Genomic DNA, 20,218 nt, shown 5'->3' on the forward strand with positions numbered 1-20,218 from the left:
CTCTAACAAGCCCCCACCCTGCCTTTGTGAACACAGAGACATACTCAGTCACTCAGGCAGTCGTAAGAACAGGTCAGGAGCAGCAGACATGACCGGGCCCCGGCTTTGTTTAATTGGCTGCTTAACAAGGCCCGGGGACTGTGTCACCACGGCCCCTGTGATGGCCCCAGGGCTACGTGGCAGCACCGCTTGTAGCCGCCGGGCCTCGGGCTCACCCTCCCCAGTAGCACTAATTAAAACATGCACGGCTCCTTCCTCTCTCATGTGGTGGCACGGGGTTAATGTGTGTACACCAGCCTTTGTTACAGTTTCTCAGTCACTCCGAGGGGAAGACTTGATAAGCCTCGGCTAATGATTCCGCAGATTGGCTCTGCAGACTGCCGAGCTCAGTATCCGACCACCGACTGTTTCGCTTTAACTCCCACTTTTCTTGTCACATTCCCCTCACTCGCAGCTCATCCTCCAACCCCGCCCTGCCCTTGACTTTTCTTTTACTTTGTTGCACTCAAACTTTTTTCTTTTCATATGTGAGGGTCAGCGGGGGCTGTCAGCGTTTGTTCCAATGTAAGTGTGTCAACATGTCAGAATGGGCTTCGATTTTGACTGTCCTGTCCAAATGTGAATTTCCCCCATCTCTGTCATTCCCTCTCGCTCTACAGCAATTGGGTTTTTGATTATTTCATCTCTCTGTTGCAGAGCACCACTTAATAAATAATGACTGGCTGATTGATTTCTCCCTCCCCGTTCCCTCCATCAACCCTCTCCCATTCTTTCTCCCAATCTCTTCATCACACTTGCTCTCAAAACACGCTCCCTTCACTTTTCTTTCATATACGCCATGATCCTTGTTCTCTGCCTCTTCCTGTTACTTGAGATTTTCTATTTTTTTCTTCCTCTCCTGTCTTCCTTTCTTACCCTGCTTGTCAATTCTCTCTGTCCTCCACAGCACGCCATGATGCTCCCCGTTCTCACCCATCATATCCGCTACCACCAGTGTCTCATGCATCTGGATAAGCTCATCGCCTATGTCTTCAAGGAGCGCTGCCTCCTTCAGGTAAGAATCTGTCATGACTGTTTGATGTGACTGTGAAGGCCTGTCCCAAGCTTACTTAAAGGCTGGCATAGATGATAACTAACAAGATAGATAACATTAGGCGAATCCGTGCAGTGCTTTCAGGCGGTGCACAGTCTACAGGTTAGATAGGCCGATAAAAAAGTAAACATTCTGTGCAGGAGCTTGTTATGCACAGAGATCCAGGGAGGCAGCGTTTCCCCTCATTACTGTGCCCGATCCACCTCTGCAGGGATAGTTCAGGTGGAAACAGGGGCTCAGGAGTCAGCTAAGGTAACACACACACTGGCCTGAGTCATATCTCTGCAGTGAGCAGCCCAGGTCTGCTGTGAGTTGCAGTGACAGTAGTCAGGACAACGACAGCCTCCTCCGTAATGCCAGCTCTCCCCTGTCAGGTCCACAGCCTCAAGCTGTGTGCTCTCAGAGTGAGCTCCACGGCTGCCTCCAGCAATATTGAAGAGCTGTCATAACCTGATACATTAGAAATCAATGTGTTGTAGCCTATACATAGTTAAAAAAGGGAAGGATGCATTAAGATTCGCTCAGGGCTCTGTGTGTCTGTGTGCCAGACTGCTCAGTGGTCTGAGAGCATTTGTGTGTGGTTTTTGCACATATCGATCAATGATTGGCCTTTTTGTCGTTTGCATAATGACGACCTGTCATTACAAGCGCTAAAAAGGAAACACTGGCTTGCGAGGCCAGCCGGTAGCTGACAAGCTGCGGCCTCTTTCATCGTGAAGATGTCCATTTGAGCTTCAATGGTTGGTCTCTCTAGGGATATGTTAATTGATCTGTCCCTCCCCCTTTCTCCTTCAACTCCTTCATCTCCCGTAGAAGACGCACAGATGGAAAGAAAAACAATCATTTATACATAACAGCTCACAGGCAGCGCGCACTACAGGCTTCTGCAGCGCCTGTTGCCTGCCTGCATTGCAATTCTTGCCATTGAGGTGGTAATACAGTGGCATCGCTGTGTATCTGTGTGTGGACAAAGCCAGGGCTGTCAGCAGTTCGCCACTACTGGGACTGAAATGACCCAAGTAGGGAGCCATCATTGCTGGGCTTAAAACACTTTCCTCATCTACAGCACACACACAGCAGCGCCTAATGTCCCACAGCACTCACACACACTCTGCGCCCAGATAGATTCAGACAGAACGGCTGCAGGAGTGCAGCGGTGCCTGCTCAAACAGCCCCGCTCCGAGTCAGAGCGGGTTTCAGATCCGCCGTCACTTCTCATTTGCCTCCACTCGGATGGGATGATCACATTTAATGAGATAAATGTTTTCCTGTGACATTCTGCTCATTTAACATGAGGAGAATCAGCTCCCACCCTTTGATTGCATTACAAATGAATTGTACTTTGATAGAAGGTTTGTGTGCTTTGAATATAATTTATCCTTAGTTGTGTCGAACGCATAGGTATAAAAGTTTTGGCACAGTGGCTACCATATTGTTTGTTTCAAGGAGAATGGAACAAACACCAACACACAAGGAAGCGAACTGGTTGCATTGCAAGTTGTAACCATGTGATGAGCAAAAGAGAAGATCTGGCTATGAAACTGCGCTCAGTCAGCATACCCTGGATAATCCTGTATTATCCAGGGTGGCCAGTTGTTTAAATATTATCATCAATATAACCTGAGACTAGTCACTGCGATCAAAAAACCATCAGCTAAGTTTTTACTGAGGTCACAGAGCAAAGGAGCCGAGTGCTGTTTTCTCATAAACTTCTATACAACCTGAGAAATTTTCATCCCTTGGTGGCCATGAAAAAAAAAAAATGCAGGTTTAAGGCGTTTCTTCTGCATTGGCTTCACTTTTCAGACCCAGAAGCCACAGTCCATCCATCTTTAACACTGTCTGTGATTCAGCTGCAGTGGAGGGTGTACACACAGACTGCCAGAGCTTCTCCTCAGTACGACTAACAAATTGTCGTGGATTGTTTGGTCAGTCTTGCGTAATGCATGCCAAAGCACCAGCTTTGCTTGTTGCTTGTTTTGACCCTGCATTACAACAAGAGCAATGACAAACAAGTAATTTCTTACAGAAGCTGAGTTGTTCATTTATAAATATATGTGAAATATTTTACAAAATAAGTACTTTTACAAGTGATTTAGATCTTAAAATATATAGTAGCATTCACTAAACAAAAACAGCAGCTTATACATCTAAACGATTTAATTATTGTAGAAGGATTACAAAAAAATGTAAAATTGAATGTTGGATGAAGTGGTGTTAGATACGGAGCCCCACGAGGAACATTGGAGGGGAAAACATGAAGATGAACCTTTGTGAGATCTCGCAAAATAGGCCGCATCCTTCGGAGGCCGCCAGCTCGAAGCTGGCCGGGAGGTCGAGGCACGATGCGCCGGGAGGTCGAGGCACGATGCGCCGGGAGGTCGAGGCACGATGCGCCGGGAGTGCGGTTCTAGTGAGCCTCTAGTGGCCTCGACCTCCCGGTCAGCTTCGAGCTGGTGGGTAACAGACGTAACAGCACTTTTGCAAATATGTGATGTCTTGATAAGCCGAGCAGATATTTGAACTTTACACAGCTACATTCACGCCTGAAAATATGTTAGAAGTTTATTTTGTGATGCAGAAAGAGTAATATTAAAACTAAGTAGCTGCTGCCATTGTTGGAAACTATAGTTGGCTGGGCCGTGCTATGAATTCTGGGATAGGTTGGCGTTACGTTCCCCTAAAAGGGGTCTAGGTGATGAGGGGGTGGGGGAGTATAACAAAATGTGTCCGGGTCAGAAAAAAGAGTCAAAATGGTTAAATTAAAGAATTTTATTAAAGTTTCTATTAATGTTCAACTAAAAGAGACGGACAAGCTGCTATCACCATTTAAGGAAACAAACAAAACTCAAGCGTTGGTCAGTAAAGTAAAACATAAGTCAAAAAGAGAGGGCAGCTCACTAGCTGCAAACACAGACACGCAGCTCACTAGCTGCAAACAGCAAAAACACATGGCACTCTGGCCCAGAGCTCACCTTTCCCTGGGCTTAAATACTTTTAATTACTGATGCGAGTCAGCTGTGTAAAAGAGAAAGGTGGCACCTCAGGCAGAAGAGATTGTAGGACACGCCCACACAAGCACCTTCAGGAGGAGGCCCTGATAGGGCCGTAACAGTTGGGCCACGAAGGATACACCGACTCGGCCTTCAAATGCGACCTGCGAAGATCTCGCAAAAGTTCATCTTTATTTTTTTTTTTCTCCAATGTCCCTTGCAGGGCTCCGTAGTTAGATGCCCTAAAAAAGATACTGAAAAAAACAACTAAAATAGAATAAGAAACACGTTTTAATAGATTTATTAATGTTAAAGTTTATCAGACCATCCTAATCTGCCTGCACTTTAGCCCCTCAGCTCTCCTCCTGAGGCCCTATAACCATCAGATTTGGTTAATTTGCTCAGGATTTCACTCTGTATTTGCTCAGATTGGTTCTCCACACTCTGTTCAGTTCAGCTACGGTTCCCCCACTGCCCTGACAGCCTGCAACCCGCCCGGTACGCCACACTTTTCCCTCTGACCCAGGCCAACATCCCATCAGCCCTGCAGTTATTAATCATCTTTTACCTAACTACAGTGCCCTATGTATTTATTTATCAATCACAGCTATCTAGCTGTGTCTCACGTTACAGCAGGCGTCATATTAAAATTTGTGTTGCTAAGCAATACCACATCTGTTGTTTTACATCATTTTCTGTGGCGTCAAAATGACGTCCTCAGTGATTCTAGGTATAAGTAATCATGAATTCTTTATCTTTTTATCCCCCACATCACATATTATCTTTCTAAAAACTTAAATTAAACCACCTACTTTAGGAAAAGTTGTGAAATATGAGATGTGGTTACATGATTTTTAAAAAAACCAAGGGATCAAAATGACCCCCTCAGCGGTTCTACCGTGAACTGACGCTACCACACATTGGAGGTGATAATTTAAAAGCATCTGTTCATCCTCACCTGTTTCTTCATGTAGAGGTGCAAGGTGTCCTTCACCTGACTGCTTCATTTGGGTCTACCAGCTTGGTTTGTGGCATAAAACAAAAATAATCTCAAACTGGCGAGTTTGTTCTTTTCGCACCAAGAAAAGCGTGCGCATGACGTGGTTGCACTGTATATGGATCAACAAATGTATCACCACTTCCTGGTTTTTGGGCTGACAGTGATTATTATTATTATTATTATTATTAATATAGTTATTTTTGTTTTATCTGCATTTCATCTCATTAATTTTACATATTTGTTTCACTCCTTAAGTCCTTGAGCCAGCCTGACATGTAGAATTATACCAACTTAACACACTTTATTAGGCTCATTTCTATGCACAGCACCAGCATGGGAAGAAAACCCTGGAATAATACTATAAATATTAATTACATTTCACACTTCAAATCCGAAACAAAAACAGAAGTGCTTCATGAAAATGCTTTTCAGGATCTTTAAATATAGACTAGACTGACTCACAGGTCATCATATATACTTGCCTACAGTCTTTAAATCCTCATGTTGAAGGCTATAGTGAGTATTTCTTCAATGAGGAGCCAGACTTCAGTGGTCTGTCTGGGTTTGGAGCAGTTGAATATGTATTTGTGAATGGCTTTTCTTGTTCCATCTATGTAGAGTAATGAGCTGTACTCCTGTTAAAGGAATGAGAATTTATTTCCCTTTTTTCATAAGAGATGAAAGCGGCTTATCATCTGAGAAGAGCTGGGTGCAATCGATGCTTGTTTTCAGCTCATTCTCTATAATGTTTAATGAACGCTTATCTGTAAATCCAAATTGTAAGGAGAATAAATGTTGCTGATGTACATTCACCATAGTAAACTCAGTCGGCGAAGCCATGAAACATCTTTTGATTCTCTGTGCAGCAACATACCTGCTTATGCAGTAGAGAAAGGCAATGTGATCCCGGCATGAGGCAACTGACAAAAACCCAGCCTGAGAGCGGGAGCCTCTGCACTCTGCACTTCCCCCCCGCCCGACTGCAGTGGAGCCTGGGCCCTTTGAAGCTCCTCTTCTGAGAGCCTCCCCGTTAAACATTTAACATTTAAAACTTAGGAGGGGCGGGGCAGGGTTGGAGAGACACGTGTTCATGGTCGCCACATGCTCCCGCATCCCCACATCCAACAGACCCTCATAATCCCACCCAGCCCCCTGTTGCTTCATCCTCGTTCCTTGCTTTTGACCCATGCTGACAGAATGAGAGGCATCACAGAGCATCTCAATAATTTAACTGTACAAGTCCACAGCCCTGCCTCTGATATTGCATGCTTTTGTTTGTGTGCCCCTGTGAATACGACTGTGACTCTGTGTACTGGGGTATTTTATTTGTTTTCATGGCGACACATTACCATCCATGTGATTGAGGTGTCCATTTGATTCAGTTGAGGAATACCGTTTCACATGCTTTGAATGTTTTCTTTTGTTTCAGGTTGAATACCTGAGTTTTTCATTTTATAAAATAAAATATTGCTAGTGCTATGTACTGTATGCTGGATATTAGAATGATACAGTATTTATTTATTGCCAGGACTTTTGTGGTTGCTGAACACATGAACTACAATATGGAACTAACTGTTAACAGTAGCTAAAATGTAGCGTGAATTGGACCCATGTGTACAAGACCTTTCCGAATTCTGACAATCCAATATGGCCGCCAGGTTGGGTGTTTGGCACCAGATGTTTTTTAATATTGGAATTGAAAGGGTTGATTGCTGTTATTGGCTAAGGCTTGAGAATAGGTGTAGTCAGCTTGACATCACCTATTTCTTTGTGAAGTACTGTTGTGAAGGTAAAAATTTAGCATTTTTGCTGCTTTTGGAGCCCAATGTGTGATCATTTTAGAAAGTCCCGAGTGCTTACATTTTCAGCTAACTAGCTAGCAGATTTGGTTAGCTCAGTGCAATCAAAGTTATAAAATACATACTAGAATTTCACGCTCAAGCTTAGGTTTTCAGTCATCCAAGACATTGTAGTCTTGAGTGCTTTTAAAAAAAAGCAACTGGAGACTTCTATCAGGTTGTAAAGATGTTTCACCTCTCATCCAAGACGTCTTCATTTCAAATTGGTGAAAAGGTACGGGTATTTAATCCCTACTGGGGGTTGGCCCATTTGAAGGTAGTCCTGATGGTCGTTGACCCACAATTAATCACGCGAGTCATCGCAGTCAAAAGCCAAGGTGTGACATAAAGGAATGGGTCGTTAACATACCTGGACCCAAAGTGTGAAACCTCTGTAAGATATTGCCCCAACCCATCGCTGTGAGAGCTATTCAGGTCACATGATTGTGGGTTTCTCATGGTTGAAATGCCCGAAAAAGAATCTCAAGACTGCATAAATATTTTTAGGTTTTTCAGAAACCTTAACAAATCAATTTTTAGGGATATTTTATTTTTATTTTGTTTTAAAGAATTAATTTAAAGAAATGTTTTAGACAGACTATACCAAAGTTTGGCAAACTAAATCTTTACTCAGACAATCCATATATATGTATGTAGGTATATATAACCAACAGGCTAGTAAAATACTAGATTTTCACTCACCAGAACCAAAGTACACACTACTCAAATGCTTTGTGTCAAATAGCAAACCATAAAATTAGTCAAATAACTTTAAAAATGCTTGGAAATGGATCAAAATCACCCACACATGGAAGAGGTCCATTTTAATTACTCAGAGCAGTGGACGAGGCCTAAGAGATATCTTTCAGCTCCATTTGTCAAGACACCTGTCAATCAATGTGACCACGCCCTTAACTCAGTTATCTAGGTCAATGGGTTATTTAAAATACATCCCACTCAGACTTGTTGTGTAAGAAAATATCTGTTTTGTTCTGTTTTTTAAAAAAAAAACTGGCTGTAAACGTGTTTATTTGTGCTGTGAAGCTGGGTACGTTCAGACACCGTGAGTCGATTGCGATTGACTCACTTTGAGGGGAAAAACTATAGCCAGTTTGCTTCATTTTTCAGCCGCTTAATCTGAACCAGTACCTAAGGCTATAGTTTTATATTTCTAGTTTGTCTGATTTGACTGATTGATACAACTACCACAACACGAGACAGATATATTGTACGAATGATTCATCTTGAAGACTACTGCGCCTGCCTGATGTTTACATTCTTCGATTCACTGTGATGGAGAGCACCGCTTGCAGTGCAAAGGTGGTTTGCAATGGATATAGTTTGCATTATGTATTAGTGAAGAGACTGAAAGAACTGTTAACTCTTAAACTTGCCTAATATTGCCCACTCCCCTCTCATAAAGTTGTCTGAGAAAATACAAGGAGCCCAAGTGGATTTCTTACAGTTCTTGCAGTCTCCATGTGGTGTGCCCCGCTGTGGTTCATCAGAACTGCTTGTTGGAAGGCTCGCTCTGGAAACCACCTTCTCCCACACATGCCCGGGGTTAAATTGGAGAAGGGTTGTATCAAACCATTTCTGTACCTTTCTAACAATCCATCCGATATTCACTCCCACTCCATTCTGTGATTGGCCAGCTGTATGGAGGCGAGGAAGATGCCAGCGTTGGAGTTCTCACTCAGCAGGATGAAAACGGGGGTAACACCAACAACCAGATTGGAATTAATTGAATCAAACGCATTAATTACTTAACAAACAGATTTAAATACAACACCAATTGAAGGCTAAGTCCTCAAAGAGCCGCGGGGTCTGTGGGAGCTTCCAAATCAAAGAAATCAGTAAAACCTAAGCTGTTTCAACATGCGTCTATGTCTTTGTAATCCCTTGCAAAAATAACGAATCAAACATAACTCTGTTCAAGCCTGATCCTACATTTTTAGAAATTAATGAGCTTCTACTTAGTGAGCGAAGTTGTTCAGAGACAAAATCTTTATAGATTAAACCCTCATGGCATGTTGGTAAAAGACTGTATCAGTATTGTGATGCAGTGCAGTTAGTCAAGTCTAATTTACAACGAGCCCAGAATGCTTCAGTCACATTGTTGAGTGGGACAAAAATCACATGACTCTGCATGGCTTTGCGCCTGCATAAGTGATAGATATGCTGCATCCATATTCTCCTTCATGATCCTTAAGGGCTGCGTCTCTTTCTCTCCCACCGCAATCGAAGCTTGTACAAAAAGGGGCGGTCCAACTTTCCTTTTTGCCGCCATTGCACCATAACTCCGAAATAACCTTCCTGGCGATCTCAGACATGGGTCAAGTGTGACTGTTTTTAAGTGTTAGTGAAGGCACACCTTTTCCATGAAGCATTCAGCAGCTGCTGATGGGGAAACACTGGATGGAGAATGGTTTGATGTGATTGTGTGTAGGAGGAGGGAAAACTATGAAACGTGTGTTCCTCTCGCTTCTTGATATTTCCATAACAAATGTGCCTATTTTATAATATTCATCTGTGCCTCCTAAAAGATTATTTCCACACAAGAGTTAACCTGTTCTCACCAATATTTCCATAAGAAATGAATGAAAGGCGATTCGCTAAGTATTTCATTATGTGAAGGACGTGATAACGAGCGCGGTTATATTCTCAAAGAACTGAAAGCCAAGCTGTCATCATGTGGCTAAACGGCCATCATTCAGAACAGATCTCCAATATTCTCTTTTGTTCTTCACAAATATCCAAAGCATACAACCAAAGCTGTTGCCTCGTTATGGCTGTCAAATCTTTAAAACGCCACAAACTGGATTATGTATTAAGGATTTCTGATGGACAGAATCTCTTTGCTCAAGCTTTGACTTGTGTCGTGAACATCCATCAACGTAATGGTAACTCTGTTTTATATCCTCAACCCCTTTTTTTTTTTTTTGCTGTTTTTTTCTTTAACCTTTAAAGCCTGGTTTTTATCCATGCACTATTTTAAATAAAGCTGTACAGAGTAATTACATCATTGTGTTTGCCAAGCAGGCAGATCGGCCCATCGGTTTTCCCTGCACGCGGGTGCACGAGCAGCACCCTTTCCAGTCAGGTCCTCTGCTCTCAGCTGAGCGATGATGTTTATTTCCGTTTAGCCAAAGGCGGTCGAGCAGCAGCCGAGGCAGCGATCGCTAAATCCGAATCACTCCAATACTTAACGGAGTCATTATCTTGACAGGAACAGTTGCAGACGTCAATCCTGTCCACAGAATCACTGCTGTTGGTTGTTGTTCTTAGCAGTGAGGGATCTGCAGTGTTTACTCGTGTATTTTGTTTCATACTTTTTTTTTCTTTAGAGGGCCCAGCACCGTAGTTCAGGCTGTGTAGTAGGCAGTCATTGACTGGTGTTTGACATCACACAATGGGGGAGGTGAGATTGGATGTAGACGTGGTGGGTTGTTTTTACTTATATTTTTATTTTTTTCTCATCAAAGTGTCAACGCGGTGCTGAGAATTGCTTGATTTCTGTTTGTGTCATGTCAAATAACTGACTTTTTTTTTTTACCCACCTCCCTCAGAATGCTGTTACTTTTAACCAGGGAAGAAAAAAATAACAGATGCTGTTGAATTTGTCGTTTCTGTGTTCAGGGCTACAAAGCTGAAGGCCTCTTGAGCAACTATAAATATTGAAACCTCTCTGTTAACGTTTTACATATATATCTCATTGGAGCTTGAAATTGATTTGAAGTTGGCTGAAAGGAGACAAGCATTTTGAAAAGCAAGCCCAGGGGAAAGAGTAGTTGGAGTCTTTTTATTTTTTCTGGGCTGAGATTAACATTCTCCTAATGTAAGATTGATAAAGGCTTGACATATCCTACTGAGCCCTATCTTTTCCCTTTTTCTTCCCTCAGCGAGTTTGAGATGTTCAGCTGCGGCAGTCTTTCTAGGCACAGCGGTTTTTGTCCTTTTTTTTCAAACAAAGCTGAATGTCGACTAATGCGTTTCCTTCAGGGTTGCTTTACTTTAAATTCCCACTTTTGGCTCTCTTTACAGGTTTGAAAGTTTTAGTCATTAATTTTCATGCAAACAACTTTCTCTGTGAGAAAGAAGAGGAATCCTTTTTCTCTCTTAGCAGCTCACCTAAGTAGAGCTACCTCCCCTCTTTCTCCTCCATCCAGCATTATTAGGCTGCTTTTCTGGTGTTACAGTTGGTAATTAGTCAATTAGTCAGTCTAAGTCCAGGATGGTAAATGGAAATCAGACTCTGTGGAGATTTTACACCAGGCCTCGGGAGGTTTTGGTCATGTTGTTGATGTCTAAATGCTGTCAGTTTGGCTTTTGCTGCTCACTGTGCGCTGCACTTGCCCTTTGTAAAAGCGTATTTGTGGTATTGCGTTGTTGTCTGCAAAGAATTTATAAATACTAAAGAGAGAGTCTAGAATAAATGGAGTCCTGTGGAGCTCTAGCCCAGAAATGTTGAACCATCTTCCTCAATTTTCATTATGTTTTTTAACAGAAATGGTCCAGATACAGTTCAATGTTTTATTATTTTGAGAACTCTTGATTGCAGTACAATAGTTTTCACAGCAACCCGGGCCACTTTATGGTGTGCACCGTTTGGATTTCATGCATTTGCAGCCATCCAGTAGAGGTGATAGATGGCCAAAACCAGCTGCTTCTTTTCTGGGGAAGACAAATTCCCCTGGATTTTAGCTGTCATAAAGAATCTGCCAAATCAAGCATGTGGAGCTGTGGCGGCACCTTGTGAATAAGGAAGAAACCAAAAGTAGCTTTATTGAAATTGTTCATTTCATGTTGTATAAATGAAATTTAATTTTTTCTTTTTGTGGAAACAACAATTATTTATTTTATTTAGAACTAACTTGATTCATTGTCTTCTAAATAAATGTGAGCCCTTTAGGATACAGTAGGATTTTATCCATATTTCCAATGAACTGGAAACATCATTCTACTTTAGTAGAAGCCTAAAACAGGAATGGCAATTGATCTCATCTATGACTTTGATGTCTGTCTTTTTAAATCTGTGGTTACAAACAAAGTGGAAAAGACACATAAGACAGTAAAAAGCAAAGAAGGACACAAGAAGCACTTACGAATGCCAAAGGGCAGCTTTTGTTAGTGTTTGTACATTGTAGCTCTTGAATACTACTACTACTTTCTTTTGAGCAAGCAGAGTGTATATAAAGAAAATTGAGGTCTTAACAGTAGAAATTTGACAACTTTGGAGAACTTCTTACATGGGCTGTTCCACAACGCAAGCCACACTATTTACCAGCTCAAATATAATGCTCCAAACTGCATACAAATGGTATAGTTCATTAACTTGGGATAACTGAGTTGAGGCCTAGCAGACAGTTGCTGGCTGCATCTGCCAAGGTCGGTCCATCTGGGAGTCAAATTGGCCATTTCCCTAACCTTTAAGTCCTCCTAAAATCCAAATGGATGAGTTAAAAAAAAAAAACAACAAAAAACAAAACTTGACCTATTTGTGAAGTTTGTGAAACTGACTGGACTTCTTTGAGCTTTGTTCAAGACTTCTCACCTACTTCATAAACCAGGGGTAGGCAACCTTTCTGATGATGAGTGCCATCTAAAATTTCCTCAGAAGTCAATGTGCCATATGATTGCATTAGCAATAAATTTAATAACGCTCTATATGAACAGTTACACACTATATAGAACAACTTTATAGAATTACAGTGGCTTGCAAAAGTATTCGCCCCCCTTGAACTTTTCCACATTTTGTCACATTACAGCCACAAACATGAATCAATGTTATTGGAATTCCACGTGAAAGACCAACACAAAGTGGTGTACACGTGAGAAGTGGAACAAAAATCATACATGATTCCAAACATTTTTCACAAATAAATAACTGAAAAGTGGGGTGTGCGTAACTATTCAGCCCCCTGAGTCAATACTTTGTAGAACCACCTTTTGCTGCAGTTACAGCTGCCAGTCTTTTAGGGTCTGTCTCTACCAGCTTTGCACATCTAGAGACTGAAATATTTGCCCACTCTTCTTTGCAAAGCAGCTCCAGCTCAGTCAGATTAGTTCGACAGCGTTTGTGAGCAGCAGTTTTCAGATCTTGCCACAGATTCTCGATTGGATTCAGATCTGGACTTTGACTGGGCCATTCTAACACATGGATATGTTTGGTTTTAAACCATTCCATTGTTGCCCTGGCTTTATGTTCAGGGTCATTGTCCTGCTGGAAGGTGAACCTCCGCCCCAGTCTCAAGTCTTTTGCAGACTCCAAGAGGTTTTCTTCCAAGATTGTCCTGTATTTGGCTCCATCCATCTTCCCATCAACTCTGACCAGCTTCCCTGTCCCTGCTGAAGAGAAGCACCCCCAGAGCATGATGCTGCCACCACCATATTTGACAGTGGGGATGGTGTGTTCAGAGTGATGTGCAGTGTTAGTTTTCTGCCACACATAGCGTTTTGCATTTTGGCCAAAAAGTTCCATTTTGGTCTCATCTGACCAGAGCACCTTCTTCCACATGTTTGCTGTGTCCCCCACATGGCTTGTGGCAAACTGCAAACGGGACTTCTTATGGTTTTCTGTTAACAATGGCTTTCTTCTTGCCACTCTTCCATAAAGGCCAACTTTGTGCAGTGCACGACTAATAGTTGTCCTATGGACAGATTCCCCCACCTGAGCTGTAGATCTCTGCAGCTCGTCCAGGGTCACCATGGGCCTCTTGGCTGCGTTTCTGATCAGCGCTCTCCTTGTTTGGCCTGTGAGTTTAGGTGGACGGCCTTGTCTTGGTAGGTTTACAGTTGTGCCATACTCCTTCCATTTCTGAATGATTGCTTGAACAGTGCTCGGTGGGATGTTCAAGGCTTGGTAAATCTTTTTGTAGTCTAAGCCTGCTTTAAATTTCTCAATAACTTTATCCCTGACCTGTCTGGTGTGTTCTTTGGACTTCATGGTGTTGTTGCTCCCAATATTCTCTTAGACAACCTCTGAGGCCGTCACATAGCAGCTGTATTTGTACTGACATTAGATTACACACAGGTGCACTCTGTTGAGTCATTAGCACTCATCAGGCAATGTCTATGGGCAACTGACTGCACTCAGACCAAAGGGGGCCGAATAATTACGCACACCCCACTTTTCAGTTATTTATTTGTAAAAAATGTTTGGAATCATGTATGATTTTCGTTCCACTTCTCACGTGTGCACCACTTTGTGTTGGTCTTTCACGTGTAACTCCAATAAAATTGATTCATGTTTGTGGCTGTAATGTGACAAAATGTGGAAAAGTTCAAGGGGGCCGAATACTTTTGCAAGCCACTGTATATTTGTTCGCAGATGTTAGCAGCTATCAGCTATTTTGAAACAAAAAAGACACTTTTTATTCATAACAAGAACTCCATAACAGCAAATGCAAATGCTATTTATGGTCTCCTCACAACAATGATAAGAAAAATAAACTGGGCCAGTAGGGCATATTTGTTAATACAGGGATACACATGTTAATGTGATCTCTGGTCTCCCACTCAGATACACAGGTCTCCGAGTGTCCAGCATTCAGACGGCTACCTGAGGACTCATGTGAGAGAAAATCTGCTCACACAGATATGTAGAGCCAAATACTGTCAATAAGGCCTCTGCAATGTTCTGAAGACAGTTAAACTTGTCAGGTAGTAATGTCCAGCAGGTGAAAATGCAGCTCCATGAACACGCACAGCTGTGGATTCCAGCTGCGTTAGTAGTTCTCCAAACTTTGACCCCCATAGTGTCGAGCTTTTCAGTTCTATCAGCTGCATTTCGATGTCCTCTGTGTCCATCCAGTTTAATGCAAACCCAACTGCTCATTAAAGCTTTCTGGTTTGATCATAAAAGAAAACATTGGTCCATAAACCTGAAAGTCCACAAAACGCATTGTGAGTTCTGTCTCAAGTCTACGGATGTATCCGTTTATTTCAGTGGTGCTGATGCTGCGCTGAGCGGACAGCTCCTGAAGTATTTGAAGTGTCGGAATGTGGAAATTTCAACATCGCTTGCATTTTAAAACTGCCAGCTAGCAACGTCCCTCTCACCGGTAGGCTAAGTTATTTTTAGCCAATTACAAGTTGAATCTGGTAGTTTGGGTTGTTAGCTAAGATACCGTCATTAAGAAGTGGCACAACTAATGTGTCTATGTGAGCTAATTTGCACTGTGCACCTCTGGCCCGGCCATTTTTTATTTTTTTATTTTTTTTTAATGCACCTTCTTAGATTAATTGACTGCGTGTCGTGCCATCAGTTAACCCTTCGCATGCCGGCTGTGGCACGCGTGCCCAAGGTTGCCGACCCCTGTCATAAACCATACAGCTGGTATGCCAGACGATATGATTAATAGAGATCCTGTAAAGTTGGACTTTTAACTTGGGAGTCTTTTGGGATTGACTGACTTTTGGAACCAACCTCAAGAGGCCACTAGAGGAACTGCAGCTTTTGGCGGTTCTACACTGACCTGGAGGTCAATTGTTTTTCCCGTATTCCTTTATTCTGCTCCCAAGTGGCAGCTCAGATGTCAATATATATAGTCACTAATGCAAAATAGCAACAAATGCATTAAGAATGCAAATAGCATCACTGAAAAAAAAGTCTCATGACCTAAGCAGCCCAAACACTCGAGCAATGCATATACCAGGAACTTTGCATTTGACTACAACTGGAATATTTTGTAAAAGTTAGGTAAATTAAACTCTTTGGAAAATTAGTGGCTTTTATTTTAGTGTTTGGCGCTGTGAAAAAGAGTCATGAAAAATATTTGATGTTCTGTTTGTGCGTGTTTTTTTTTTTTAATAGATTTTAACTTTCTTAAACAATCAAGTTGGAATGAAATGAGAAGAAACGTGCAATTTGCTCAGATTCATTTGAAAGCCGCCCAAGTATTCTGATCCAAAACTACTTTGCAGAATTGCTGTTTTTTTCTGTCTCACTTTGGCGACGAGCCAAAAGGTGACCTCACACTCGTTGTCTTGGTAATGTTACTGTGATCCATTTGCTGTATTTGGCAAATGGCCTTAGCTTTATTCACCATTTTGCCATCTGGGACACTGAATCAAAGACGCTTTCAGATGGAGTTGTTTGGAGCTCATGGTTTCCTCCATTTTGTTAAAGGACAGGATAATAGCCTGCAGCGGAGGATGAGGATTAAGTGAATGGCTCTGACCTGTTGCATCAACCATTATAATCACAATACCGAATAAAAGCATTGGTCCAACTATGGAGTTCTTTTGCGTTGCAGTGTTTGAGTCTTTTAGAGTATATTGCCTTAATTCTTTCAGTTCTTATCTTCTATTTTTTTTAACAATAGTTGATAAGCTATCTGTCAAAATATTTAATTAAAATCCAAATCCCTCCAACCTCATTGATTCTATTAGCAATAAGTGGATGTTTGCCACTGGATGCAGATGAATACTGTAATCGGTGCACACTCACAACTCAAGTATGGTGCGCCTCTTGGGTAGTTCTTATTTTAGGTCTTTAATTGGCTGAAGAGGCCAATTCTGGAACCGTTAATGTTCTCGCAGTGTGGGCATTGATGTGAGGTGCTCGAATACGGGACTCTCTCCTTTCTTTGCTGGTGCTTGCCTCTGGCAGCTTGTCTGAGATCCTCTTCATGGAGTGTGGCTCCCTCATTTAAACTGTTTTTCCATGCGATTGCGTATTGAGCGCGGTCTTCCTAGTTAGAGCTGTTTATTTGGAAGTTTGATCTTGATTTTGGCCTTGATTTGTTTTTATGACCTGCTGGTGTCTGCTGGCCGGGATCTAATTTTAAGCAGAAAAAAGAAACAACGCCTCGTTCTCTATTATTTGATTGATTAAAACTATATGTACTTGAATGATTACTGCATATAAGTTGTAGCCACACAAGGGCTTGTGTTTAAACAGCCAGCATGGGTCAGTGCTTCAACGCTTTCCACTGTAGCGTTTGGCCTTTTAGAAATTACTACCTTAGTCGGCAGTAATGCAGACTCCATCTCATATATATATATAGGTGACCTTCCTGGTTGCAAAGAAAGCTGTTTTTACTCATGCACTGCAGCCTAAACTGTTCCAGACCAAACAGGACTCAAAAGATCAGACATTAAATGGCCTTTAACGAGCAGCTCCCCCGTGTGATGCCTGATAGCGTGCATGTGAGGATTGCTTAGGTAACAGTCTGGTGACATATCACAGCCAGTGAATGGACATCACATGTTCTGTCTGTCTGCTCTATACAGTCAGAACCACTGCTTACATCAAACAAATATGTTTCAAATTGCTACTACCGTACTTAGACTTGCTATTTTAACACAGACAGCTGTAGACCTCAGGTCAGCAGTCATTCCTGTTATTCTCCTTTGAAGTCTGTCTGATGGGCGCAGCGTAGTTGGTGTATTGTAATGCAAAGTCTCTGTGGACGAGTCTGCCAGTCACAAAAAAACGGCAGAGCCTCACGCTTGCTGTCTGATGATGAAATTTATGTCACTTGGACCCTAGCAGACTCAGAGACGAGGGAATTGTAAAGCGGCTATTATATTCTAGTTGTGGACACAGACAGCTGGAGACACCACGGATGAGTAGTCAGTCACTTTACTCTTTGTTTAAGTCTTTGATAAGTCCGACTAAAAGGTGCCTGCGTAGGTCCTGCGTTGTAGGCTGGCACCTCTGCAGATAAATCTGTGCGATCATTAAAAAGCAGCCGGCTTGTCGATGCCCGCTCAGAGCCTTGCGATCGTTGTCTGGTGACGAAATTCACGTGACTTGCACCCAAGCACACTCACAGATGCCAAACTGTAACATGCTTCTAAGAGCATTCACGCAATCGGGTACAACTTCATGAAGTACTGCATGGATTCCTTGTGACGGTCAAAATGCAGAGTGTGGAAATTTTAGCTCTGAAATGGAGAGACTGCTCAACACTTGTCTTTGTATTAAACAATGATCATCACCCTGTGAGACCATTGAAATGGTCACAAGGAACTAATAATATGCATAATTGTCCAAATTCAGACGCACTACAGGTATTTTTTATCCAAAACGGAGGACCTCCTGACACAAACTACGTAGAAGTATTTCAGATAACATCCCAGTCAGATTTTCAAAGTGTGACAGCAACTTCCTGTGGGTATACAAAGTGTTCAAAATATCCCCGTTTGTTAATCGACGAACGTTTCCTCTCTTTCAGCTGGCCTTAACTCACCCCAGCCATCACCTCAACTTTGGCATGAATCCCGACCACGCCCGCAACTCGCTGTCCAACTGCGGCATCCGCCAGCCCAAATATGGCGACAGGAAGGTCCACCACATGTACATGAGGAAAAAAGGTCTTTATTTCAATGTTTTCCTACTCTAAAAATGACCAGTCGTTTTTATCAGGCAACTCTAACCCTACCATCCCGGGGATTTTTTAAATTTTTTTTCGCAGGAATCAACACATTGATTAACATCATGTCTCGTCTGGGACAGGATGACCCCTCCCCTTCCAGGTAGGCTGCCTGCGGGCACATATCTGTTCATGCTATCACTGACCACAGGAGCAATCAAAGGGACGATTCTTGTGATTAATATACCCGGCAGGCCTGCTGACAAGAAAATTAACTTTAACTGTGAAAGCAAGGGATTTAGCAGGTGAGCAGGTGTGTGTGTGTGTGCGTGTGTGTGTGTGTGTGTGTGAGAGAGTGTGCGTGCATGTGTGAGAAGCCCATCTCTCCTGCTACCTCTTCTAATGTCCTAACATCTCCGCCTTTCCTTTCGTCTCCTCCCCATCTCTAGGATCAATCACAACGAGAGACTGGAGTTCCTCGGTGATGCTGTTGTCGAGTTCCTCACCAGGTGAGAAAGCGCCTGCGAGCCTCTGATAGACACCTGCGCTAATTGAAGCCGACGAGAACACTATCGGCCTTTGTCTTTTTTTTCCTTTCTCACCTTCTCACTCCATTTCTCCCTCTTTCTCGTTGTCTACATCTATCCTCGTCTGTCACAGCCACGCTCTTCTCCATACTTTCAACTCATTCAAGACAGTGATTTACTGGTAATTGGAACTGGGATGTAAACCCCACCCCTCCCACCACCTCCTCCTCCTCGTTACCTCTCACGCCGCCCTCAACCTATTTTAATAGGCTGAAATTCTCCATGACAACTTGCAATTAGCTGTCTGGAATTGCTGTCTGGAATGCTGACTGTGTTATTGACTGCCAGGTGAGTGCGGGCGCTGCTGTCCGGCACTTACCTAAGCACAGCACACACTGCTCATTATATATATATATATATATATATATATATATATATATATAGCTACTACTAATCTCATACATTACTTAGCGAGATAGCCCACCTACCTCCTCAGTGTTCCACCACTTCCTCCTCCTCTGAGAGGAAACGTGAGAAAAGTGCAGAGATTATCAGTAGCTATAGTTTTTAGACACTGGCACTATTTTTGTGTGTGTTTTGGCAATTTGCCTCTCCACACCGCCACAGTGTTTGAAATCAAACAATCAAGATGTGATTGAAGTGCAGACTTTAAGCTTTGATTCAAGGGGTTCATTAACAGTTTAGGAAGTACACCCATTTTTATATATAGTTCTCTGCTTTCAGAGGCTCAGAAGTTATTGGACATAATTGAAAAACATCTCTTTATTATTTCACGACAGATTAAACAGATAAAAGTTCTCGGGTTGATTCCAGGTGTGGTCCAAACGGACGTCAGAGCGAGGGAGGGAGGACATCGTTATGGTGGGTGGGCGGGCTGTTGGAGAGGTAATAAAAACTTGAGGAGCGACCAAATCAACAATGCGGTCTGAAATGTGGAATGAAACACAAGGAGGCAGGTGTATTTGTGTCAAGGTCTACAATCAAGAGATGCCTCCATGCATAGAAATAGAAAGGGTTTACAGCATGGCATGAACCACTGGCTACCCTCAAGAAACTGTTCTGAAAAAAGCTGTTTGGACAGAGGAGACTAAAATTAACTTGTACCGGTGTGAGGAGGATAATCCGAGGCCGATCACAGTTTTATGGCATGGGCATGTGGTGCGAGTGGAACTAGTGCTAGTGGGATAAATGATGACCCAGAGTGTACTTATCCTTATATTAATGATAGTATAAATTATGTCAACTTGCCTAATTACTATTGAATCTCTGAAAATTGGGAACTATGTATAAAAAAAGGCTATACCGTATTTTTCGGACCATAAGGCGCAAAACAGTCAGATAAGTCAAACTTTACTCAACTCATTCTTCTTGCTTCCTCCACTTCCGTACCATTTATTCATTAATGTTGAATTCTCTCGCAGCTGC

At 42.4% G+C, this 20,218-nt stretch overlaps 1 protein-coding gene across 4 annotated transcripts in view; it reads left to right on the plus strand.

Annotated features, from left to right (window-relative positions):
- Positions 1-20,218, plus strand: part of drosha (drosha ribonuclease III) — a 143,826-nt gene that overhangs the window by 38,763 nt on the left and 84,845 nt on the right. For 3 of the 4 annotated variants that reach the window (XM_085286693.1, XM_085286694.1, XM_085286692.1), the window contains 5 exons: positions 947-1,054; positions 18,108-18,246; positions 18,348-18,408; positions 18,500-18,550; positions 18,695-18,754. In XM_085286693.1, the coding sequence (XP_085142819.1) occupies positions 947-1,054; positions 18,108-18,246; positions 18,348-18,408; positions 18,500-18,550; positions 18,695-18,754 (419 nt within the window). The remainder of the gene's footprint in view (positions 1-946; positions 1,055-18,107; positions 18,247-18,347; positions 18,409-18,499; positions 18,551-18,694; positions 18,755-20,218) is intronic. The other variant, XM_085286695.1, reaches the window with a different exon arrangement.

The sequence above is a fragment of the Mchenga conophoros genome, linkage group LG9 (genome assembly GCF_057382185.1).
Source record: "Mchenga conophoros isolate Kocher_MC1m ecotype Shallow Benthic linkage group LG9, M_conophoros_male_GT1.1, whole genome shotgun sequence".
Classification (NCBI taxonomy): domain Eukaryota; kingdom Metazoa; phylum Chordata; class Actinopteri; order Cichliformes; family Cichlidae; genus Mchenga; species Mchenga conophoros.